At 36.9% G+C, this 22,686-nt stretch overlaps 2 protein-coding genes across 3 annotated transcripts in view; both read left to right on the top strand.

Annotated features, from left to right (window-relative positions):
- LOC103590778 (nipped-B-like protein) overlaps nucleotides 1-22,686 on the top strand; it is a 151,786-nt gene that overhangs the window by 50,262 nt on the left and 78,838 nt on the right. The window lies entirely within an intron of this gene.
- Nucleotides 4,586-15,453, top strand: LOC103590781 (small integral membrane protein 15-like). The gene is made up of 2 exons (XM_008573087.1): nucleotides 4,586-4,631; nucleotides 15,242-15,453. The coding sequence occupies exons 1-2, from the start codon at nucleotides 4,586-4,588 to the stop codon at nucleotides 15,451-15,453; spliced, it is 258 nt and encodes an 85-aa protein (XP_008571309.1).

The raw sequence follows: 22,686 nt of genomic DNA, 5'->3' as shown, positions 1-22,686 counted from the left end.
GCAGAAAGAGGTGCTGTGAAGAACAATACAAGGAACCTGTTTTGGCTATATTCAAGTTTGAGATGGTTATCAGACATCCAAATGGAGATGTCAGATAGGCAGTTGGATATACCAGTGTGGAGTTTAGGAAAGAGGTCCAGGCTGTAGTCATTAGCATATATAGTGTTTAAAATCATTGAGACAGGGAAATCACGAAGGGAGAATATACAAGGGTACTTCAGAAAGTTTGTGGAAAGATTCATATTATCTTTTCATTCTTTTTTTCCACGAACTTTTTGAAGTACCCTCATAGACATAAAATGGTTGAGGAGATGAAAATAAAGCTTGGGCCAAGGGTATTTTTAAAAAGTAAAAATAAAAGAGGAATGGCAGTACTTAATGCCAAAAAGGGTAGAATTTAAGGCTAAAAATACTAAATCAGGTAGAGAGAGACATGAGGAAAATGAGTAAGTAAAAGGTAAAGTTTCTCAATAAAATATAGCAGGCAATCTGAAGAAGAAATCAAGAAAGTAATCTTGTTCACAATAGCTACCAAAAAAAGGAAATAGCTAGGAGTAAATTTAACAAAGAGGGTGAAAGACCTCCACAATGAAAACTATAAAACATTGGTGAAAGAAATTGAAGGAGACACAAATAAGCAAGCGGAAAGATATCCCATGTACATGGGTTGGAAGAAGTAACATAAAATGTTCATATTACCCAAAGCAATCTACAGATTCAGTGCAATCCCTGTTAAAATACCAATGACATTCTTCACAGAAATAGAAAAAAAGATCTTAAATTTGCATAGAACCACAAAAGACCCATACAGCTAAAGCAATCTTAAACAAAAGAAACAAAGTCAGAAGGATCACACCACCACACTTCAAAATATACTATAAAGCTAGAGCAACAAAAACAGCATGACACTGGCATAAAAACAGACAAATTGACCAACAAAACAGAGAGCCCAGAAATAAACCCACACATTTATAGCCAATTGGGTTTTTTTTAAACTTTTATTTTATCTTGTCAATATACAGTGTGGTTGATTATTGTGGCCCTTTACCAAAACCTCCCTCCCTCCTCCTATCCCCCCTCCCTCCTCCCTCTCCCCCTCCCTCCCAACAACCTCCCGTCTGTTCACTTGTCATATCCACTTCAAGGAATTGTAATTGTTGTGTATTCTTCCTCCCCCCCCAAGTTTGTTTATTTATTTATTTACTTTTAGCTCCCACAAATAAGTGAGAACATTTGATATTTCTCTTTCTGTGCCTGACTTGTTTCACTTAATGTAATTCTCTCTAGGTCCAGCCATGTTGTTGCAAATGGCAGTATTTCATTCTTTTTTATAGGAGAGTAGTATTCCATTGTCTAGATATACCACATTTTCCATATCCACTCATCTGATAATGGACATTTGGGCTGGTTCCAACTCTTAGCTATTGTAAATAGTGCTGCAGTGAACATTGGAGAACAGGTATATCTTCAACTTGATGATTTCCATTCCTCTGGCTATATTCCCAGCAGTGGGATAGCTGGGTCATATGGTAGATCTATCTGCAATATTTTTTCAGACCACAATGGATTAAAATTAGAAATCAATAACAGACGAAATTCTGGAAACTATACAAACACATGGAAATTAAGCAGCATTCTACTTAATGACATATGGGTCCAAGAAGAAATCAAACAGGAAATCAAAACATTTCTTGAAACTAATGAAAACAATGATACATCATACCAAAACCTGTGGGATACTGCAAAAGGGAGAAATTTATCTCATTAAATGCTCACTTCAGAAGAATGGAAAGATGGCAAGTGAACAACCTAATACTTCACCTTAAAGAACTAGAAAAACAAGAACAATCTAAACCCAAAGTTAGCGCATGGAAAGAAATCATTAACATCAGAGCAGAACTTAATGAAATTGAAACCCAAAAAAATGATACAAAAGATCAATGAATCAAAAAGTTGGTTTTTTGAAAAGATAAACAAAATTGACAAACCATTAGCAAGGCTAACTAAAAAAAAGAAGAGAGAAGACCCAAATAACAAAAATTAGAAATGTAAAAGGTGATACTACAACTGATACCTCTGAAATACAAGGAATCATTAGAGATTACTATAAACAATTATATACCAACAAATTTGAAATTCTGGAGGAAATGGATAAATTTCTGGACATACACAAACTACCAAAACTGAGCCAAGAAGATGTAGAAAATCTGAACAGACCTTAGAAAACCAGAACAGACCAATAACAATAAGGGAGATTGAAGCTGTTATCAGAAGGCTCCCAACAAAGAAAAGCCCAGGACCAGATGGGTTCACTGCAGAGTTCTACCAAACCTTCAAAGAGGAATTGATACCAGTTCTCTACAAACTATTCCAAAAGATTGAAACAGAGGCAGTTCTCCCAAACTCATTCTGTGAAGCAAACATCATCACCCTGATACCAAAACCAGGTAAAGATACAACTAACAAAGAAAACTACAGGCCAGTATCCTTGATGAATATAGATGCAAAAATCCTCAATAAAATACTAACTAACAGAATACAGTAACACATACACAAAATTATACACTGTGATCAAGTGGGATTCATCCCAGGGATGCAAGGTTGGTTCAACATATGCAAATCAGTGATACACCATATCAGTAAAATCAGACACAAGGACCATATGATCATCTCTATAGATGCTGAAAAGCATTTGATAAAAGCCAATTGGTCTTTTAAAACAGGTGCCAAAAATATACACTGGGAAAAGGATAGCCTGTTCAAAAAATTGTGCTGGGAAAACTGGATATCCACATGCAGAAGATTGAAACTAGATAGACCCCATCTCTCACCATACACAGAAATAAACTCAAAATGGATTAAAGAAATAAGTTTAAGACCAGAAACTATGAAACTACTAGAAGAAAATGTAAGGGAAATGCCACACAAGATGGGAGTGGGCAGCACTTTTTTGGACAAGACTACAAAGGCACAGGCAACTAAAGCAAAAATAGACACATGGGACTGCATCAAACTAAAAAGCTTCTACAGCAAGGCACAGTCAACAAAGTGAAGAGATAATCTACAGAATGGGAGAAAGTGTTTGCAAACTACCCATCAGAGAAGGGGTTAATACCCAGAATATATAAGGAACTCAAACAACTCAACAGCAAAAAACGAATAATCCAATTAAAAAATGGGCAAACAAGTTCCAGTCAAGATGGCAGAATAGATGGTTCCCAGCATCACTCTCTCCCAGAAGTCAACCAATTTACAACTATATGAAAAAGCAGCAACATCCAAGCTGAGGCTGCTAGAACTCAGGGGAAGAGGAGGAGAGACCTATAGAGTGCATGAAGGTGGGAGAAGCCACAATGAGAGAAAGAGAAAACTGCTCTGACCGTTTCGTGCCATGGCTGCTTTAAGGCTTGAACTGCTGAGCACACAGAGCAGTAGCCGGCAAAAGCTGCAGCTGTGTGCTTTGGATGGAGTAGCTTGGAGGCGGCAGTGGAGAAGAGGACCTTGGTGGCTCCCAGGCCAGCAAGACCATTAAGAGGGTTCCCGTGGAGCCACATAAGAGGAGCCACAACAACTGAAAAAATGGAGCCACTTAGAGGCCAGTGAGTCATCACAAGGGACTGGTGCACAGCCCACCCCAAAGGAAGTGTTTGCAGCGCAGGCAGTGGGTAAGATGGGCCCACTGGGGGAACACTGGGGCACAGCAAGGACAGCTTATCTGCACCCGAATCAGCATAGGACCACTCAGAGGATACTGGTCAGGAATATAAAATTGCATAGGGTGCAGTTTAAAGAAAAGACTCAGGCCCAGATCAGAGTTACTACAAAGCCTAGGTGCACCAAGTCTCTGTAGAGCCGGAAATACTTATAAGGTCAGCCATTATAACCTGTGCTGCACAAAGAGCCTTCCCTAGGGAAGCAGCAGCAAAGCAGCAATTTAGCTAAACCACAGAGCTCAAATACTGTTCCCAACAGGAAGTTCCTCCACTTTAGAAGTAAGCAAAGGACAAAATAATTACTTCTGGCTCAACACACCGCCAGTGCCTCAGGTCCACTCAGGGTCGTAAGGCATGGATCCGGGAACCGGAGCACCCTCCTACAACGTAGCAGACTGTGCCAGTGCATCAGGGCCCACCTGGGGCCCCGAGGGATGGAGATGGGGACCGGACTCTCCTCCCACAACCTGGCACACCACACCAGCACCTCGAGGCTGGCCCAGGAACCCACGGGATGGAGTCAGGAATCAGTCCCCCCTCCCACAACCTGGCACACCACACCAGTGCCTCGGGGCCCACCTGGGGACCTGAGGCATGGAGCCCCAGACCAGACCCCCCTCCCAAAACCAGGCACACTGTGCCAGCACCTTGGGGCCCAGCCTGCCCAGGAACCTGAGGCATGGAGGCGGGAACTGGACCCCCCTCCCACAAACTGGCACACCGTGCCAGTGCCTCGGGGCCCACCCAGAGACCCGAGGGATGGAGCCAGGGATTGGACCCCTCTCCTACAAACTGGCACATGGCCAGTGCCCAGGAGCATGCCAAAAACATCACCTCCATGTGGGTGGCCCACCACAACCACCACAATAACCATGGCTGCCGCGAAAGCAGCTGGATGCCCCAACCACCTCGCAGTTGGTCTGCCAGCCACTGGAGTGCGTTGACACAAGGAGAGTTACCAGCAGAGATAAAGAAAAGAAAAGGGTGTTTCTCTTCACAAAGCTCATTCCAAAGTGACATTAGAAGCATCTGCTCTACGATAATTTTTGGGGAACTGATCACGTCTCTCAGCACTGGATAGATCATCTAAAATAACCATTATTCTTTCAGAAGGAGAGAAGAAATCTAGGGTAATTAGAGGGGGGAGTTGGGAGGGTGAGGGAGATGGGGTGAAATTGGACAAAAGGCATAAGGAATGAGTATGATTTTTAACAATATATATGCTAGTAATATTGATTTGATCAACATATCTCAACGTTTAACCCCCAAAATATGTATAATTAATTCTGATTTAATAAAAATTTTAAGCAGTTAAAAAAAAAAGGGCAAAGGACCTGAACAGATATTTCTCAAAACAAGGCATATGAATGGCCAGTAGGCACATAAAAGAGTGCTCTTCATCACTAATCATCAGGGGAATGCAAATTAAAACCACAATGAGTTATCATGTCACTCCAGTTATCAAAATGACAGAAAATAACAAATGCTGCCAAGGATGCTGAGCAAAGGAAACTCTCCTACACTGTTGGGGGGTATATAAATTGGCAGAGCCATTGTGGAAAACAGACAAAGGTTCCTCAGAGAACTTAAAATAGATCTACCTCTGACCCAGCTATCCCACTACTGGGTATATATCCAAAGGAAATGAAATCAATATACCTAAGAGACATCTGCATTCCCACGTTCACTGCAACACTATTCACAACAGCCAAGAGATGGAATCAACCTAAATGCCCATCAACAGAAGAATGGATAAAAACACTGTGATATACCTCCACAATGGAATACTATTCAGCTATGAAAAAAACAAACAAACAAAAAAAATGTCATTTACAGCAGCATGGATGGATCTAGAAACCATCATGTTAAGTGAAGTAAGCCGGGCACAGAAAGGCAAATGCCACATGACCTCAGTTATATGTGGATTTTTTTTTAAAAAGTGGTTCTCATAGAAGTGGAGAGTAAAATAATTTACCAGAGGCTGGGAGGGGAAGGGGAAGGGCGGGGGAGAAGTGGTGAACTAGCAAGTATAAAAGTATGCTATCTACCTTATGTGAATCAGTGTACAGTATATGCAAGTATTGAAACAAGAAACTGTACCCCACAAATATGTACAAATAAACAGAAGAAAAAACAATAGGGAAGAATTTTTGTGAAGCAAACAACCTAATATATAAAGCAAAAAATGTTTGAAATGTAAATTCACCTTGACAAAATACACTTATATAATGGGAGATATATTACAACATGTTCAGAACAAGACAGATTTAGTAGACGCTGTAGGGAATTGGAATTATTGAACAGAGTAGTTAAAGTGAAAATCTCCCCTTTTGTCTCAGGGGAAAAGTTCAAACTTTGCAGTCTTTTAGTTCATTCCTTTTTGTATGATAATAAAAATTTGCTTTTATTTCTTCTTTCAAATATTTATTGATGCCTGTCACACACCATGCTTGATTGGAATATAGTAATGAACAAAATATACCCTTTTAGATCTTATAGTCCTGGGAGGGAAGTAGTAATTAAAGAACTGGTTACAGAAATGGTTGTTATAATTATGACAAGTGCGGTTGGAAAGAGCATTGGAGAATATGTTTAACAGGGTACTTAATCTAGTCTAGGAAAGATCATAGGATGCTTTCCAGAAGTAGAGACCAGAGTAAAAATTAGCCAGTTTGAGGGATTGGGGGAGGGGTGGTTTATACTTCAAGAAGTGGGTAGCTTTCCAGGCTGAAAACTTATGAAAACCAGTATGGTTGCATCCTATTGAGAGAGAGAACGGATTGCATAGATATAAACCTGAGGGAGGAGGCAAAGAGTAAATAAGAAAAATCAGAGCAGTGGTTAGATTCCTTGAACCAAACCAAATATAATCTGTCATTATCAGTTGAAGAAGTTGCATCTTCTCAGAGGTCACAAACTGATGCCCTACAGGCCAAATTAATCCTGCAGGCTTGTTTTCCTTGGCTTATATAGTGGTTTTTGTTTTGTTTTTAAGAAAAAAAAAAGTGGCCAAGATTTAAAATCAAGAAATGATATTAAAAAGTAAGAAAAAAAGAAGAACGTAAGGGGAAGGGCATATTTCCAGTTTCTTTTGAACATTTAAAGGTCTGGCCACATGATCTGTATTCCTATGTGCTTATATTCAAGTGGAGTTCCTGCTTTGGGCATTGTCTTCAGATTGCCACTTCCTTCCCTTATTTTATGTTCATCCTTGCTTTCACTCATTTATAGTGACTTTGTGGTCACTGTGAGTATTTGAGGTAGTGACCCCTACTTTAATATTATTACATGTATATGCCTCAAGCATTGTGAACTCTAAACACAGATAACTGAGAGAAAAGAGCTTTTCTCAATCAGGTAATTCTGTTTTGATAGAAACTTAGAAAAATCCTTTCTCAAAAGTCAGTTTGGTTGTGCATCATATATGTGTGTGGTAAAGTGCTTAGCAGTCCAACGGTTCAGTTCAGCACGCATTCATCATGTAAAACTTCTTGGCATTGTGGTAGGCACTGGGAATATAAAAATAAATGATAATATCTTTCTTTATCAAGCAATTTGTAATCTAATACATAACTGAGAATTTCATAAATAATTACAATGTGGTGTAAATACAGAAATAGAAGTACACATTAGATATAGAGGTAGCATGAGATTGCCTAAACAAAACAGGATTTTAGAAGAATAACTCAAGCAGTAATTTTAAAGATAGAGTAGATAGAGCAAGATGGTCAGTGTGAAGACTACTATTATAATTGGAATCACTCATGAAAGTCCGTGTAGAGATGTCTGATAAGTAAGTTATTCCATATATAGTAATAACCCAAACAAAAATGATCTGTAATAGATCGACCCTATGTCATGAACAATGCTGCCTCCTATTCTTCAGGCAGAAATAACATTGTTGGAGTCAGGTAGTCAGGCCACTTAGGGGAAGACAGTGAAAATGAGTGATTTCAGCTTTAAGAACTTCGTTGGTAATTCTTTCCTTTCCCTTCTTCCTTTTCAGTAAGTGTGATTGTCTTGAGTTTTCCATGTCTGTAACTGTTTAGTTGTCTGAGTTTTAGCACCAAATATTTCTACAATCAATAAATCCTTTGCAGTTTCCAAACTTTCTTTGGATGCCTGTCTCTTAACAACTCCAGTTCTTTCCAACCTTGCTTTTGTCTCTTCCATGTTTTGAAATTATTTTAGGAATTTGTTCAGAAAAATGGACTTTTTGAAAGTTATTAAGAAATAGAAATAAGCTTTCTTCTCTTTATATTCAGTTTATCATATTATTTTTAAAAATAGGCTCTCATAACTTTATAATGTAAAGTTTTATGAAAGGTAATTTAGCACATGTATTCTCAGTGGAGGTGATAATTGGTTGGGAGTGAAGGAGTGGAATGTTAGGTAAACAATTAAGAAATACTGGCTTAAGGAGCCTCCTCAGTGTGGAGGTAGCCAGTAGGTCTCATAATCTGAAGAAATACTAGTTTAGAATAAAGTGGCTATGTAGGGGCCGGCCCGGTGGCGCACTGGATAAGTGCGCCGCTTGGGAAGCGCGGCGGCACTCCCGCCCGAGGGTTCGGATCCCACATACAGACCGGTTCCCGCTCACTGGCTGAGCGAGGCGCGGGGGCAACGCCGAGGGTTGTGATCCCGTTGCCGGTCCCCGGTCCGGTACGGAGGCAACACTGAGGGTTGCGATCCGTTGCCGGACACGGAAAAAGACAAAAAGACCAAAAATAAATAAATAAATAAAATAAAGTGGCTATGTGTTGGTTTGAAAGAGGACAAGTTTGTTTTAGGTAGGAGAAAGATTCGAACATCTAGAAGGAATTGGACAGCAAAATCTGAATTTGAGAAGATTTTACTTTATATTGGATTGTACTTCATAGTGGTAAAAGGTAACCCAAAACCAGATTTAAGCGTTTTAAACTAGATAGAAATATTTTACAGCATACTTCTAATGAAGCTTAATGTAGGCTTGTTGAATTCTAATGAAGCACATACTGCAATCTGATTACTACTTTCCTGGTTTCCTATAAACTGATCAACAACCGTCTGACTGATTTTTCTTTAACTCGAAGAACAAATTTCACTTTCTGTGAAGTTCAGAGATTACTTGCTGCTTATACTAAAAAGCTGATTTTAGTTTTACAGAAGTATTTCCTTTTTTTCCCTACCTAAGTTTGGTTTTCTTACTTAAATTCTATAAACCTTTTGACAGAAAGCTTTCAGTCTATCAGAGACATAGTTTTCAATTCTTCATACAGTTTCTTCATAGCCATTTAAAAAATTCTGATTTTATATAAGAATTTATATAAATTCTTTATTGATGGAGCTATTTGAGATTTTATGTGGATGTATTTCCAACTTAAGAACCTAGAAATAAAAGAAGATAAATAAGAACAGCAAAACTCAAGTTTAGTATAAGAATTTAATGTAGTTAGACATGTAGGAATTAAAGCTTTTAAGAAAGGGAAAAGTATCAAGAATAAAAGAACATTACAAAGGACGATGGTATTCAATACTGGAAAAAATCAGTACTATTTAGAATAATAGTTTCCCAATTGATGTATGTGTATTGGAGAAGATGTAGTAGAGTGCATCTGGGGGGTATATGCAAGATAACTTAGCTCATTGTGGAAAGGAAATTAGAACTTCTAGGCATACTTATTTTTTATCTCATCCTTTTAAAATGTCTATTTGTGACTTTTACAGTAGACATAATTTTTAAATACTGTAGATGTAAGCACAAACAATACTTATCGAAAGGAATTGTCTTGGAGACCACTGCTTTAAAGTATCTGAAAAGAAGTATGCATAAAATGAGCATAGGCTTCGAAGGCAGATAAATTTAATTTTCAAAATCGTGGCTCAGTTATTTACAAGTTTTCCAACCATGGCAAGTTAATTATTTTGAATCTCAGTTTCTCCAATTATTAAATAAGGAAATTCTTACTTCATGGAGGTGTTCTGAGTATTAAGTGAGATAATAAATATGTAAAAGACTCTAGTTTCCCTCCCTTTTTGTAGTATATAAAAGGAATCAACAATTTGGGTTTACAGAGATTTGTTCATGGGATGATAAATTAATTATCTGCTTAGCTGTTGGCTGGATATTTCCCCTCTGGTTTTTTTTTTATAATCTTCTACCACTTCCTTCTTTCAATAAAATTGTATTCAGTGCACAGGAAGAGCAGGAAAGTCAGGAGACTGGGAAGCTTCGCAACTAACTTTGAAGGTATGATTTTGAACATCATTTTATCTCTTCGCTTCCTTTTATCTGTAAAACAAAGGGGTTGAACTAGATTATTTGTAAGATGCCTTCCTACTCTCATACAGCAGATTTTATTCAAAACGGTCATTTTATTGAATGTAACCATCATTCTACAGTAACTGAAATAGTCTTTTGTTACATGCAGGTGACAATTTGTGAGCTTACTTAAAAACACGATTGCTTTTCTTATTCCTCTCCAGAAACTTTAGTCAAGTGCAAGTTAGAGCTAATTAATATAACCAAATCATAGTGTTTGTTTTTGAGTTACCAGAAATTGTTCATATATGACTAGTATGCATAATACGTTTTTTTATTATGTACAATTATATTTTTCAAGAAAAAATATTGAACTAAGGAAAAATGTTTACAGCTAGCTAACGGATTAAAAGCTCCAAATGCAATTTTATTTTACAACTTTATCGAGATATAATTTAGATAATATATAAAGTTCATGTATCATAAGTATATAATTCAGTGGTTTCCAGTTTTAGAACTTTTCCATCACTCCCCAAATTTTCCTCAAGCCTATTTGTAGTCAGTTCCCAACTTCCATACTCTTTCCCCAGAAAACTGCTGATCTACTTTCTGTTTCTATAAATTTTTCTGGACATTTCATATAAAAGGAATCATATATAATCTTTTCCTTCTGGCTTCTTTCACTTGGCATGTTTTGAGGTTCATCCATGACATAGCATTATCCGATAGTATTTCCTTCTCTTTTTATTGCTGAATGGTATTTCATTGTATTGATATACCATATTTTGTTTATCCATACACTAGTTAGTAGATACTTGAACATTTATGGGCAAGTCTTTTTATGGACATATATTTTTATTTCTCTTGGGTAGGTTTCTAAGAATGGAATTGCTGTGTTGTAAGATAAATTAGCTTTTTAAGAACTTCTGAACTGTGTTCCCAAGTGGCTGGACCATTTTACATTCCTTCCAGCAATGTATAAGGGTTCCAGTTTCACCACATCCTCACTAATACTTGGTATTGTCTGTCTTTTGGATTATAGTCAGTTTAGTGGGTTTGTCAAGGTATTTCATTGTGGTTTTAATTAGCATATTTCTTTTTCTTTTTTCTTTGTCCTTTTTGAGACCGGCCGCACCGCGCTCAGCCAGTGACGCACCGGTCATCCCTATATAGGATCCGACCCCGCGGCGGGAGCGCTGCTATGCTCCCAGCGCGTACTCGCCAGAGTGCGCCACGGGCTCGGCCCTTAATTAGCATATTTCTAATGACTAATGGTGTTGAACACTTTTTTTGTTCTTATAAGCCATTCATGTGTATTCTTTGGTGAAATGTCTGAGGAAGTCTTTTGCCCATTTTTTAATTGCTTTGTTTGTTGCCTTAATTGGTTGTGAAAGTTCATTTATATTGTGAATGCAAGGGCATTATCAGGTATGGGATTTGGTAATATTTTTTCCCAGTCTGTGGCTTGTCTTTTCTTTTTCTGTTGATGTCTTTTGAAGTGCAAAAGTTTTTAACTTTCATGAAACTCAGTTTATCAATTTTATCTTTTATGGCTTATGCTTTTGTTGTCTTAAGTATTCTTTGACTAACCCAAGGTCATAAATATTTTCTCCTGTATTTTCTTTTACGATAGCTTATAACTAGCTCTCACATTTAGGTATTTGATCCATTTGAGTTAATTTTTTTGTGTGGTATGAGATAACAATCTATGTTCTTTTTATCTTTTTCACATATGCATATCCAGTTGTCCCCAAACCATTCATTGACAAGACTGTCCTTTCTCTCATTGAATTGTTTTGGCATCTTTGTGAAAAATCAAACAAATATAAGGATTGATTTCTGGGCTGTAGATTTTCGTCTTCATTGGTCTGTCCTTATACTTATCCTTATACTATTATCACACTGTCTTGATTACTGTAGCTTCATAGTATGTTTTGAAATTGGGTAGTGTAAATCCTCCAACTTTGTTGTTTTTTGTTCCCCCCCCCAAATTGTTTGGCTATTCTAGGTCCTTTGTACTCATATTTCCCTATAAAATTAAGATGAGCTTATTTCTACAAAAAAAAGCCAGCTGGGATTTTGAAAAGGATTGTGTTGAGTATAGAGGTCAATTTGAGGAGAATTGCCATATTAATAATTTTTTTTTTTTGTCCTTTTTGAGACCGGCCGCACCACGCTCAGCCAGTGAGCGCTGTGAGCGCACGGGTCATCCCTATATAGGATCCGAACCCGCGGCGGGAGCACTGCTGCACTCCCAGTGCCGCACTCTCCCGAGTGCGCCAGGGGCTCGGCCCCATATTAATAATTTTGAGTCTGCCAATCCATGAGCATGGAATGTTTCTCCATTTACTTAGATCTTTTTCTTTCAGTAATGTTTTGTTATAGTGTACAAATGCAAATCTTGTATTTCTTTTTAAGAATTTATTTCTAAGTATTCTTTGTGGTGCTATTTTGAATGAATTGCTTTTGTAATTGCATTTTTACAAGAATATAGAAATGCAACTGATTTTTGTGTATTGATCTTATGTCTTGTGACTTTGTTAAGTTTATTAGTTCTAGTACTTTTTTAGTGGTTCCTTAGGATTTTTCACATGTAGGATAATGTCATCTGATAATGAATAGTTTCACTTCTTCCTCTTTAATGTGAATGCATGTAATACCTTTTTAATTTTTAAAATTTTTAAATATATTATTTTCTAGTGTTACTGCACTGGCTAGAATATACAGTACTACAATCAGTGGAAGTAGAAAGAACAGACATTTTTGTTTTTCTCCTGATGTTTGAAGGAAAGTTAGATGTAGTCTTTTTGTAATTACCCTTTATTGGATTGAAGAAGATCCTTTCTATTTCTAATTTTTTGTGTTTTTTATAATGAATGGGTGTTGGATTTTGTCAAGTGTCTATTGAAATGATCATGAGGTTTTAGTTTTTTATATTCTCTTAATATGGTGTTTTACATTAATAGATTTTCAGTTGGTTTTACCTATCTTGCATTCCCAGGATAAATCCCACTTGGTCATAATGTATAATCCTTTTTATATACTGCTGAATTCAGTTTGCTAATATTTTTTAAAGAGTTTTTGTATATTGGTGTTATTGAGGGATATTGGTCTGTACTTTGCTTGTCTTTGTCTGTCTTGGTATCAGGATAATCCTGGCCTCATAGAATGAATTGGGAATTGTTCTCTCCTATATTTGCTGAAAGAGTTTATAAAGGTTTGCTATTATTTCTTATATGAGGGTACTTCAAAAAGTTCATGTAAAGATTTTTACTACCTTTTAATTCTATTTTCCCATAAACTTTTTGAAGTATCCTTGTATATTTCATAAATTTCACCAGTGAAACCATCTGCGTGTGCCTAGGCTTTTCTTAGTGTAAAGATTTTTAATGAGTAGTTCAGTTTTCTTATTTGTTATGGCGTTGATTCAGATTGTCTACTTCTTGTTGAGTCCATTCTGGTCATTTATTTTTCCAAGAATTTCTTCTTTTTAATGTCAGTTGTCTAATTTGTTGGTTTAAAGTGTTCATAATATTCTCTTTCACTTTCTAAAGGGTCAGTAGTAATTTCCTCTCATTTGTGTCTGTTCTTTCTTATTTTCTTGGTCTTCTGTCTTATGGATTGTCAATTTTGCTAATTTTTTTTTTCTTTAAAGAACCAACTTTTGAATTTATTTATTTTTTGTTTTTCTGTTTTCTGTTTCATTCATTTTTACTTTAATCTTTACTTTTTTCTTCTTGCTTTGGATTTAGTTTGCTCTTTTTCTGTTTTCTAAAGTTGTGGGAGCTTTGGTTATTAGTTTGCGACTGTACTTTTCTAATATAGGCATTTAAAGCTATAAAGTTTCCTGTAAATACTGCTTTAGCTACATCCTGTGAAGTTTAATATGTTGTGTTTTCATTTTCATTCAGTTCACAATATTTAATTTCTCTTGTGATTTCTTCTTTGACCCATGTGTTTCCCCAGATTTCTTTCTGTTACGGGTTTTAATTTCATTCTTTTGTTGTCAGGGAACACCCTCTTATGATTCAGTTGTAAATTTACTGAAATTTATTTTGTGGCCCAGCATGTGGTAAATTTTGGAGAATGTTCCTATGTGCTTAAAAGGAATATGTATTCTGAACAGTCTTTGGGTGGAGTGTTCTATAAATGTAAGTTAGGTCAAGTTGGTTGATAGTGTTGCTGAAGTCTTTTACATCCTTGCTGATTTATTCTCTAGTTCTATTTCATTGTTTAATTCTGTCAGTTTTTGTTTCATGTATTTGGCAGCTCTGTTGTTACATATGAATACATTTATAAATGTTATATCTTCCTGATGTATTGACTCTTTTATGGTTATGAAATATCCCTCTTTGTCTTTAGTACTTTTTACCTTAAAGACTATATCATCTGCTGCTAATATAGCCACTCCCTGTTTCTTACTGTTAACACCGTTTATATGGAGTACCTATTTGCATCTTTGAATCCAAGGTGTGTCTTTTGTAGAAGTATAAGTATGTGATTGGGTTTTACTGTTTTATCCAATGTGATAGTCTCTGCCTTTTGAGTGGCATGTTCAGTCTGTTCCCATTTGATATGGTTATTGGTCCAATTAGATTTACTCCTGCTATTCTTCCTTTACCCACCTTCTTTTGTGTTAAATATTCTTTTAGTGTACTATTTAAATTTCTCTGTTGTTTGTTTTTAAATCATTTTTAAGAGTTATTTTCCTAGAGGTTACTTTTTAGGGATTACAATATGTATCTTAATTTATCACAACCTACTTTTGTAGTTGAATTTTTATCCCAATAAGGTAGTAAAAAAAAACACCTTCCTTTAATGAAAGTTAAAGTAGATTTGTCTAGAATAGTAGTACTAAGTTTTTAAAAAGTATTGTTCTCTAAATAATCTCAAACTTTTATACATCGGTAGTTCTGGCTATTTTATAATATTTCTGAGCTATGATATTGTCAGTTCTAGTGTGCTTCCCATAGTAGTTAACTATCCCTGTCAGTATTTAGTAGAATTTAGCTAAATGCAGGTCAGAACCTATAGAGAGTTCTGTTAATGTGAGTTTCGTAGTCAGTTATTATAAACTCCCAGTTTCCCTATTACACCTTTTGTAGTAGTGGTATTTCTCCCACTATTGCTCCCTAAAAACTTTTCAAATATTCCTTTTCCTTATGTAAAATAGGCAAGGTGGACTAGTAACTCTTAAGTTTTCTCCTACTTTTAAAATTCTGTGATCTATCTGGTCAAAGTTAGAGATCATTATTCAAGCATAAGTTTTTCTGAGACTGCTACAAAGATGTTTTTGATATAAAGGCTTGGGTTGAGTATGTTGTGGAATGGGCTACAGAGGACCCATATGGCCTCCCTATAACACTTATTTTGGCTCTCACTGCACTGTTCTTAGCAAGTGCTGTACTGTCCTGGAAATTGGCCAAGGTGATTGAGCCCAGGAAGAAGGATCAAAAGAAGAAACAAAATCATCAGGAAAATATTGCAAAAACTAAATGATTAAAAAAGGATTGAAAGAGTGAACAGGCTCTGCATCCAGAGGAAAAGCATTTTGAAAGTTATGCAGCTTTGGAAGAACCCACTATGGTTTCTTTAGATTTCATGACAGTATTATTTAGTAAATGAAATCTGACCATATGGAATAATCAAGTTAGTTCTGACCTCACTACTGTAGTAACCTTTAGGCTTGAATGTAGTTTGTTATCTATTGATGGTTTTTGTAAATTAGCACTTATTATACTACAAATTCTTTATAACTGATTAGTCACTTGCCATTTAGCAGCTTATGTACTGAAATGAAAATATCCTGTGGAGAAAAGTGACTTTATATTATGAACTTTATTCAAATAATGGTTTAAAATAGAGTCCTGTTTTGGACAAAGGAAATTAAGAATATAAAAGTCAGAATTGTCCTCTTTGAGGTGAAAAGTACACTTTGGCTTAAAAGACATATAGTATATTAATCATATCTTTTATCATTATTGCTTATTTCTTGGAAGAGAATCATTTCTGGCTTTCTCAAAACAAAATAGTATTAATGAATATTTCTTTTTTCTGCATTTTTCTGATTTTAGCCTTTGAAATAATTGGTAATTTTCAAGACATTCTGCATTTTTGAAACCTAACTTCATGAAGAATTCTCTAATCTTTGACTGGGTTTAAGTGTTTTTGTACTTATGAACACTGTCATTCTTAGAGATGACATACTGAAAAGAGTAACACTATGATTTAAAGCTTGCAGTAAATGTCTAATGCTTTAGTACCTTTGAACCAGTTTATTTTGCTAAGTAGAACCGTAAAATAGTTCAAATGTTTTATTAGATAATTTGCTGATTTATATAGACATTACTTTTGTTTTTTAATTCCATTCTTTGTTTTAACTCATGCAATCGTGATGTCTTGTACTTTCTGATCAAACATGTTCAAAGTGAAAATTAAAATTTAAAATTTCTTTTAAAGAACTCTTAAAGAGTATACTTCATAAAGCAGTAAAGAAAGGCTTAACAACATTTGGAAAATTTTTGTTGGGCATAGTAGTAATTGGGTGAAAAAGGGAAATTATGTCAAAAGTTAGAAAAAATTTTCCAAAAATTCTAATTTTAAAATGAGAGCAGATATTGAAATAAATTTGATACTTTTTTAATTAAAAAAAGGAAAAAGGACTATAAATTAGGGTCCATAACTGCCGAAAGTAGAAGTTTGTGTTTAGTATCTGTTGAATGATAATTTTTTATAAAGAATTTAACTTTTTAATACAAGTAAGTCTAAGGTTGAGCAGATGTTTAGGTAATGGTTTCAGGAACCAATAGTGAAAATTACCAGATTCCACTTAATTCAGTGCAGTTATCAACTGTTTTTTATTATTTAATTTCCCTTGTTCCCTCCTTAGCTATACAGCATTTGTGTTTGATAAGTAAGATGTTACTAATATTACTAGCTTTCCGTTGATCTGTTTTGGATTTTATTCTAGATTTTTTTTGAGGATTTTAAGTTTCCAGTCTGTGTAAAAGTTCAACCCTCATTTTTTTCCATCCTTCTTAATAAGAGTATTAAAGGCAGGGGTAATTTCTAGAGTTTAACTGGTAGGTCCCTGTTAAGATGTGGTTCCCGTTCCAATAAAAAACATGGGGCTGCTAATATAAGCTTAACATGTGAAGATTATGGTTTTAAGATACTTGATTTATGTTGGCATATGACTCCCCAGTGTCATCATCTTAAATATATGAACTTGCTCAGCATCCAGAATTCAAACCCTTTGACCTAGAGTTTGATTGCATAAGGTCTTGAGTTTTTCATCTAATACATTCTCTAGAAGTTTCCCACATATTTACATTTCACTTTAACCTGGTAACCATATGACCAGCAATTGTGCTAGGTATTGTGGGAATAAAATTTATTGAGACAAGATTCTGCCCTTGCATGCCAATGAGATGCCAATGAAATGATTAGAGAGAATGTAACTACACATGGCCAGATGCTGACTTGTGTGCATGTAATACAGGAGTTCATTAAAGGAAAAGATTGTGAAGTAAAAAGAAAACTTACAAGGAAGAGGTGGAACTTGAAGGATGGTAAGTGAAATTATAATAGAGGAATAGAAGATAAGTAGAATTTGTTTAGGTATACAGAGAAAAATAGCAATACAGATGGTCCCTTACTTAAAATGGTTCGACTTTATAGTTTATAACCTGAGATTTTGGATTACTAATGAATGGGAGCAATGTTAGGAATTGTAATATTACAGAAAGTGATTTTCATTTTAGAAATATTTGAGGTGCTAAAACTTTAAGGGAAATGGTTGTCAGGCATATTGACACATTCACACATTGGTAATGAAAGAATTTGCAGTGCCAGTAAAGAATCATGAATGAATTCCTGCATAATGAAGCCACAGAGGTCTTTCAGAGGCCATGAAAATAAATGAAGAGAGCAGAGTCACCGAAGCCAAAGGATAAATGAGTTGTGGGATAGAAGGACTCATTCACCACAAGTATTGAACGTTGCAATACTATCACTCTTCATCCTGATGTCTCTACTTTCCTCTTTTTTAAAAAAATTTTTATTGAATCAAAATTGATTATACATATTTTGGGGGTTCAACATTGAGATATGTTGATCAAATCAATATTACTAGCATATATATTGTTATAAGTCGTAATTATTCTTTATGCCTCTTGTACAATCTCTCCCCATTCCCCTTTCCCTCCCCCCTCTAATTACCCTAGATTTCTTCCCTCCTTCTGAAAGAATAATGGTAACTGTTGATTTGTTGCCTAGATGATCTGTCCAATGTTGAGAGGTGTGATCAGGTCCCCCAATATTATCATAGAGCAGATGCTTCTTCTGTCACTCTAGAATGGGTTTTGTGGAGAGAGACATCCTCTTCTTTTCTTTATCTCTGCTGGTGACTCTCCTTGTGTCAGTGCACTCTAGTGGCTGGCTGACCATCTGCATGGTAGTTGTGACGTCTAGCTGCTTTCGCAGCAGCCATGGTTATTGTGGTGGCTGTGGTGGGCCACCCACGTGGAGGTGATGTTTTTGGCATGCTCCTTGGTGCTGGCAGTGTGCCTGGTTGTGGGGAGTGTCTGGTCCCTGGCTCCATACCTCAGGTCCCCAGGTGGGCCCCGAGGCACTGGCATGGTGTACCTGGTTGTGGGAGGGATGTCTGGTCCCTGACTCCATACCTTAGGTCCCCAAGCAGGCCCCGAGACACCGGCACAGTGTGTCTGGTTGTGGAAGGGGAGTCCAGTCCCAGATCCATGCCTTGGGTCCCCAGGTGGGCCCCAAGGCACTGATGGTGTGAGGGGTTCTGGGTGGGGGTCCTGTCCCCACTCCATGCCTCATGTCCTCTGCCGGGGGCCCCAAGGCACTGGTGGTGTTCCTGGGCTGGAACTAATTTTTTGTCCTTTGCTTACTTATAACACGGGGAACTTCCTATGGGAACCAGTGCTTGAGCTGTGTTGTTGAGCTAAATTGCTGCTTTGCTGTTGTTTCCCTAGGGAAGGCTTTTTGTGTGGCTCAGGGTTTAATGGTTGACCTTATAGGTACTTCCAGCTCTCCAGAGACTCGATGCACCTGGGTTGTGTAAAAACCCTGAGTTTTTTTCATCAAACTGCACCCCATGCAATCCTGCATTCCCAACCAGTCTCCTCTGAGTGGTCCTGCACTGATTGGGGGGCAGATCGGCTGTCCTTGCTGTGTCCCAGTGTTCTCCCGGTGGGCCTGTCTCCCCCCACCGCCCATGTTCCAAACAGTTCCCATGAAATGGGCTGTGTGTCGGTCCCTTATGATGACTCACCGGCCTCTGAATGGCTCTCCTTTTCCAGCTGTTCTAGCTCCTCACTCCTGCATGGGTCCACAGGAACCCTGTTAGTGGTCTTGCTGTCCTGGGGGCCACCAAGGTCCTCTTCTCCCCTGCCACCTCCAAGTAACTCCATCTGAAGGGCACAGCTGTGGTTTCTGCCAGCTCCTGCTCCATGCTCTCAGCAGCTCCAGCTTTAAAGTGACCACAGCCTGAAACACTCAGAGCAGTTTTTTCTTTCTCTCATCGTGGTTTCTCCCATCTTCATGAACTCCTTAGGTCTCTCCTCCTCTTCCCCTGAGCTCCAGCGGCCCCAGCTTGGCTGATGTTACATTTTTATAGTTGTAAATTGGTTGATTTGTGGGAGAGAGTGACGCTGGGGACTGTCTATTCTGCCATCTTGACCCTACTTTCTTCCTTTTATCTTAAATTTAAAGGTCAATCATAATCACTCGCTTGCATACATGTTCAGTTCCTTTGTCCACCTTTCTTTTTGTCTTGGTAAAAGTACAACCATGGTTAAATCTCACTCTTGCAACTGAATGGGACTGAGAGAAATAAAACCATGACAACTGGTCTCACTTTAAATTAATGGCAGTAGACCCAGCAATTATACCACACTTCTTTGATTCATTCACTCTCCTAGATGACTGTTTCAGACATTCTTCCCTCTCTTCGAAAACCTGCCAATATCTCCTTCTCCGTCTTAATTTTAGATGATGAACTTATTTCCTGTTGCACTGAGAATATTGAGGCAATCAGAAAAGAGTTTTCACAAGCACCTGATTTTGCATTTATTTATTTATCTACCTACCAATCTCGGTACCCAGGAGTACTCTGCCTTGCTTTCTATTACTGTAGATGAATTGTCCAGGTTCCTAAAGCCAGCCCCTCCCCTTTTTCACTAGGTCTCACTCTCTCACACATTCAAAGGTATTAATTCTCCTCTCTCTTCTGTATTATCATTTTTTTCTATCCACTTAATTATACATTTTCATGAGAATACAAACTTGATGTTATTTCTCTTATTTTAAACAAAAGACCCTTCTCTTGACCCTACTTTCTCTTCCTGCTGCTGCTCAAATTCTCAGCTACCCATTTTAGTTGTCTGTAGTCACTGTCTTATTCTTCTCCTCTCATTCTTTCTTAAACCTGTCCGAAACAAGTTTCTGCTCTCATATCCCACCACTTTCAAAACAGGTTTTCTCAAGGTCACCCGACTTACATCTTGCCAACTCCAATAGTCATATATCAGTAGTGAGTGATAAAATTGTGGCTTTATTCTTCTTGAAGATGCTCACTTGACTCCCATGACACCACACTATATTAGAATTGCTATATCAATACTACTGCCAACAAAAAACACAATATTCAAGATTCCTTTTTAATTCTTTTTATCCTTAGAATATATCCCAGTATCTTAGTTTCCTAGGGCTGCTGTAATAAATTACCACAAATTTGGTGGTGTAAAGCCACAGAAATTTATTCTCTCACAGATCTAGGGGCCAGAAGTCCAAAACCAAGGTGTCAGCAGACCCATTTTCCCTCCAAAAACTCTAGGAAAGAATCTTCCCTTGCCTCTTCCAGCTTCTGTCGGCACCAGGCATTCCATGACTTATGGCTGCATGACTCCAGTCTCTGCCTCTGTCTTCACATGGCCTTCTTTGCCTGTCTTTGTGTCTTCTTCTTCTATCTTTTATAAGGAATATGTGTCATTAGATTTAGAGCCCACCCTAAATCCAGGATGATCTCATCTTGAGAAACTTTATTACATTTGCAAAGACCCTTTTTCCAAATAAGGTCACATTTGTAGGTTCCCAGTGGACTTACAGGGGAGGGGGTCTATATTTTAACCCACTAACACCCACTAATTGTGTAGTCAGAATACTGTCACCAAAGTTAATTGAATTAAATTTTTTTCCTGTGTGATTATGTTATTATTTGATACATGGTTAGGTTCAATGCTGTTTGTCTTCAATTTTAGGATTTGCTTTTTTATTCATTAATCAATAATGTCATTTTTTTTTGAGTACGTATAATATATAAACAGTTTAAAGGTCAATAAAGTCAAAATTATATTAGGGAGATATACTCAGAAGTCTCACCACTCTCCCATTCCTACTGTCCTTGTGGATAACCATTTCATTATTTTCAAGTTTATCTTGACCCAAGTAAGTCTCATTATCCTCCTTTTAAAGATAGGAAGAAAACAAACTTAAATGAACTGTCCAATGTTCTCATCTTTAAAATGAGGATAATGAGACTTATTCATTGGTTGTTATGAAGATTAAATGGAATGAAGGAGAAGATTGTAAAGGAACTATCATGGTGCCTTTCTCCCCCTCTGTACCTCAAAATATAGGCTATATAGTGCCTACGCTTTGGCAGCCTAATAAATTTGTTCATATGGAGACTTTTTTTCTGTAAAGGAGAATTTGTCGTGTATTAAACAAAATGGGCATTACAAAGTATTGCCTAGAGTGTGAGATATTTTATCAACTTTTTGGCTTTCAGATTATGAAAACTGAATATATAGCATTTATCTATAGTTAGAAGCACTGGTTTTAAAATTTAGAATCATTTGATCTAGTCATTCATGTATTAGAGCAGAGTCCAATTATTTTAAAGAAAATTCTAACCTGCCTGAGGCTTCTGTGTAGAAGTAGAACATATTTTGGCTAAACTTTTTAAATTAACTTTTTAAACTTTATAAAATTAGCTTCTCATTTTTTCTTGCGTTGATCGATCAATAAAACATATACTTCTGCCCTTAATAATACTGAACATTTACATTCAATCATTTACTCTTAGACATCTAAACTTTTCACATGCCCAATTTGGAGAAAATGTGGCTAACGGAGGACTGACTAAAGGATTGCCATTCCTCTGAATTCTGTCCATTCGTCTGAAAATTTTAAATTTTACTCCTAGGTTAAACCATACCATTAGAGATCTGTGTGCATGGATTGTATTATTTTGATGCCTTGTAGCTTTGTTTTTACTGAATTGTGCTTTTAGGGTGTAGTTTTTTTAAAAAAAGAAAAGAAGAAAAGGAAAGGTTGCCCAAAACACATCTTTGGTTTTTTTAGGGACACTGTCTATCAAGGACATTCTTCATTATGTCACCCAGAGTCTTGTTTAAGAGGACTTACTGGTGAAATTTCTCTTGGGGTACAGTGTCTTGGAAAAGCTGTACTTCTGAACAACTACTGATTCTCTTTTATTCTTCTTTGCCTTACTAACTAGTAAACAAGCCTCATTTGAGAGCCAACTCTTGTAGTTTTAGAGAACAATAGTATGTGCTTTTCTGTGTGCCAGTTTTATTTATTTTCTTTATCCAAATGTATTCTTATGATGAACTGCCTTAGCTCCTCATGGTATGAAGCAGGATCTGATGTGTATATTCATGAACGTGGGGGGGGGGTGGAGGG

Source organism: Galeopterus variegatus, unplaced genomic scaffold, assembly GCF_000696425.1.
Source record: "Galeopterus variegatus unplaced genomic scaffold, G_variegatus-3.0.2 Scaffold873, whole genome shotgun sequence".
Classification (NCBI taxonomy): Eukaryota; Metazoa; Chordata; class Mammalia; order Dermoptera; family Cynocephalidae; genus Galeopterus; species Galeopterus variegatus.
Note: the sequence above shows the minus strand (reverse complement) of the source record. Positions and strands in the feature narration are given on the sequence as shown.

Excerpts from the sequence above, each read along its gene's own strand:
- LOC103590781 (XM_008573087.1), top strand. The coding sequence starts at position 4,586 with ATGGCTGCCGCGAAAGCAGCTGGATGCCCCAACCACCTCGCAGTTG. Across the intron at positions 4,632-15,241 it reads CCCCAACCACCTCGCAGTTG|ATGTTTTTGATATAAAGGCT; the intron begins GTCTGCCAGCCA and ends ACTGCTACAAAG.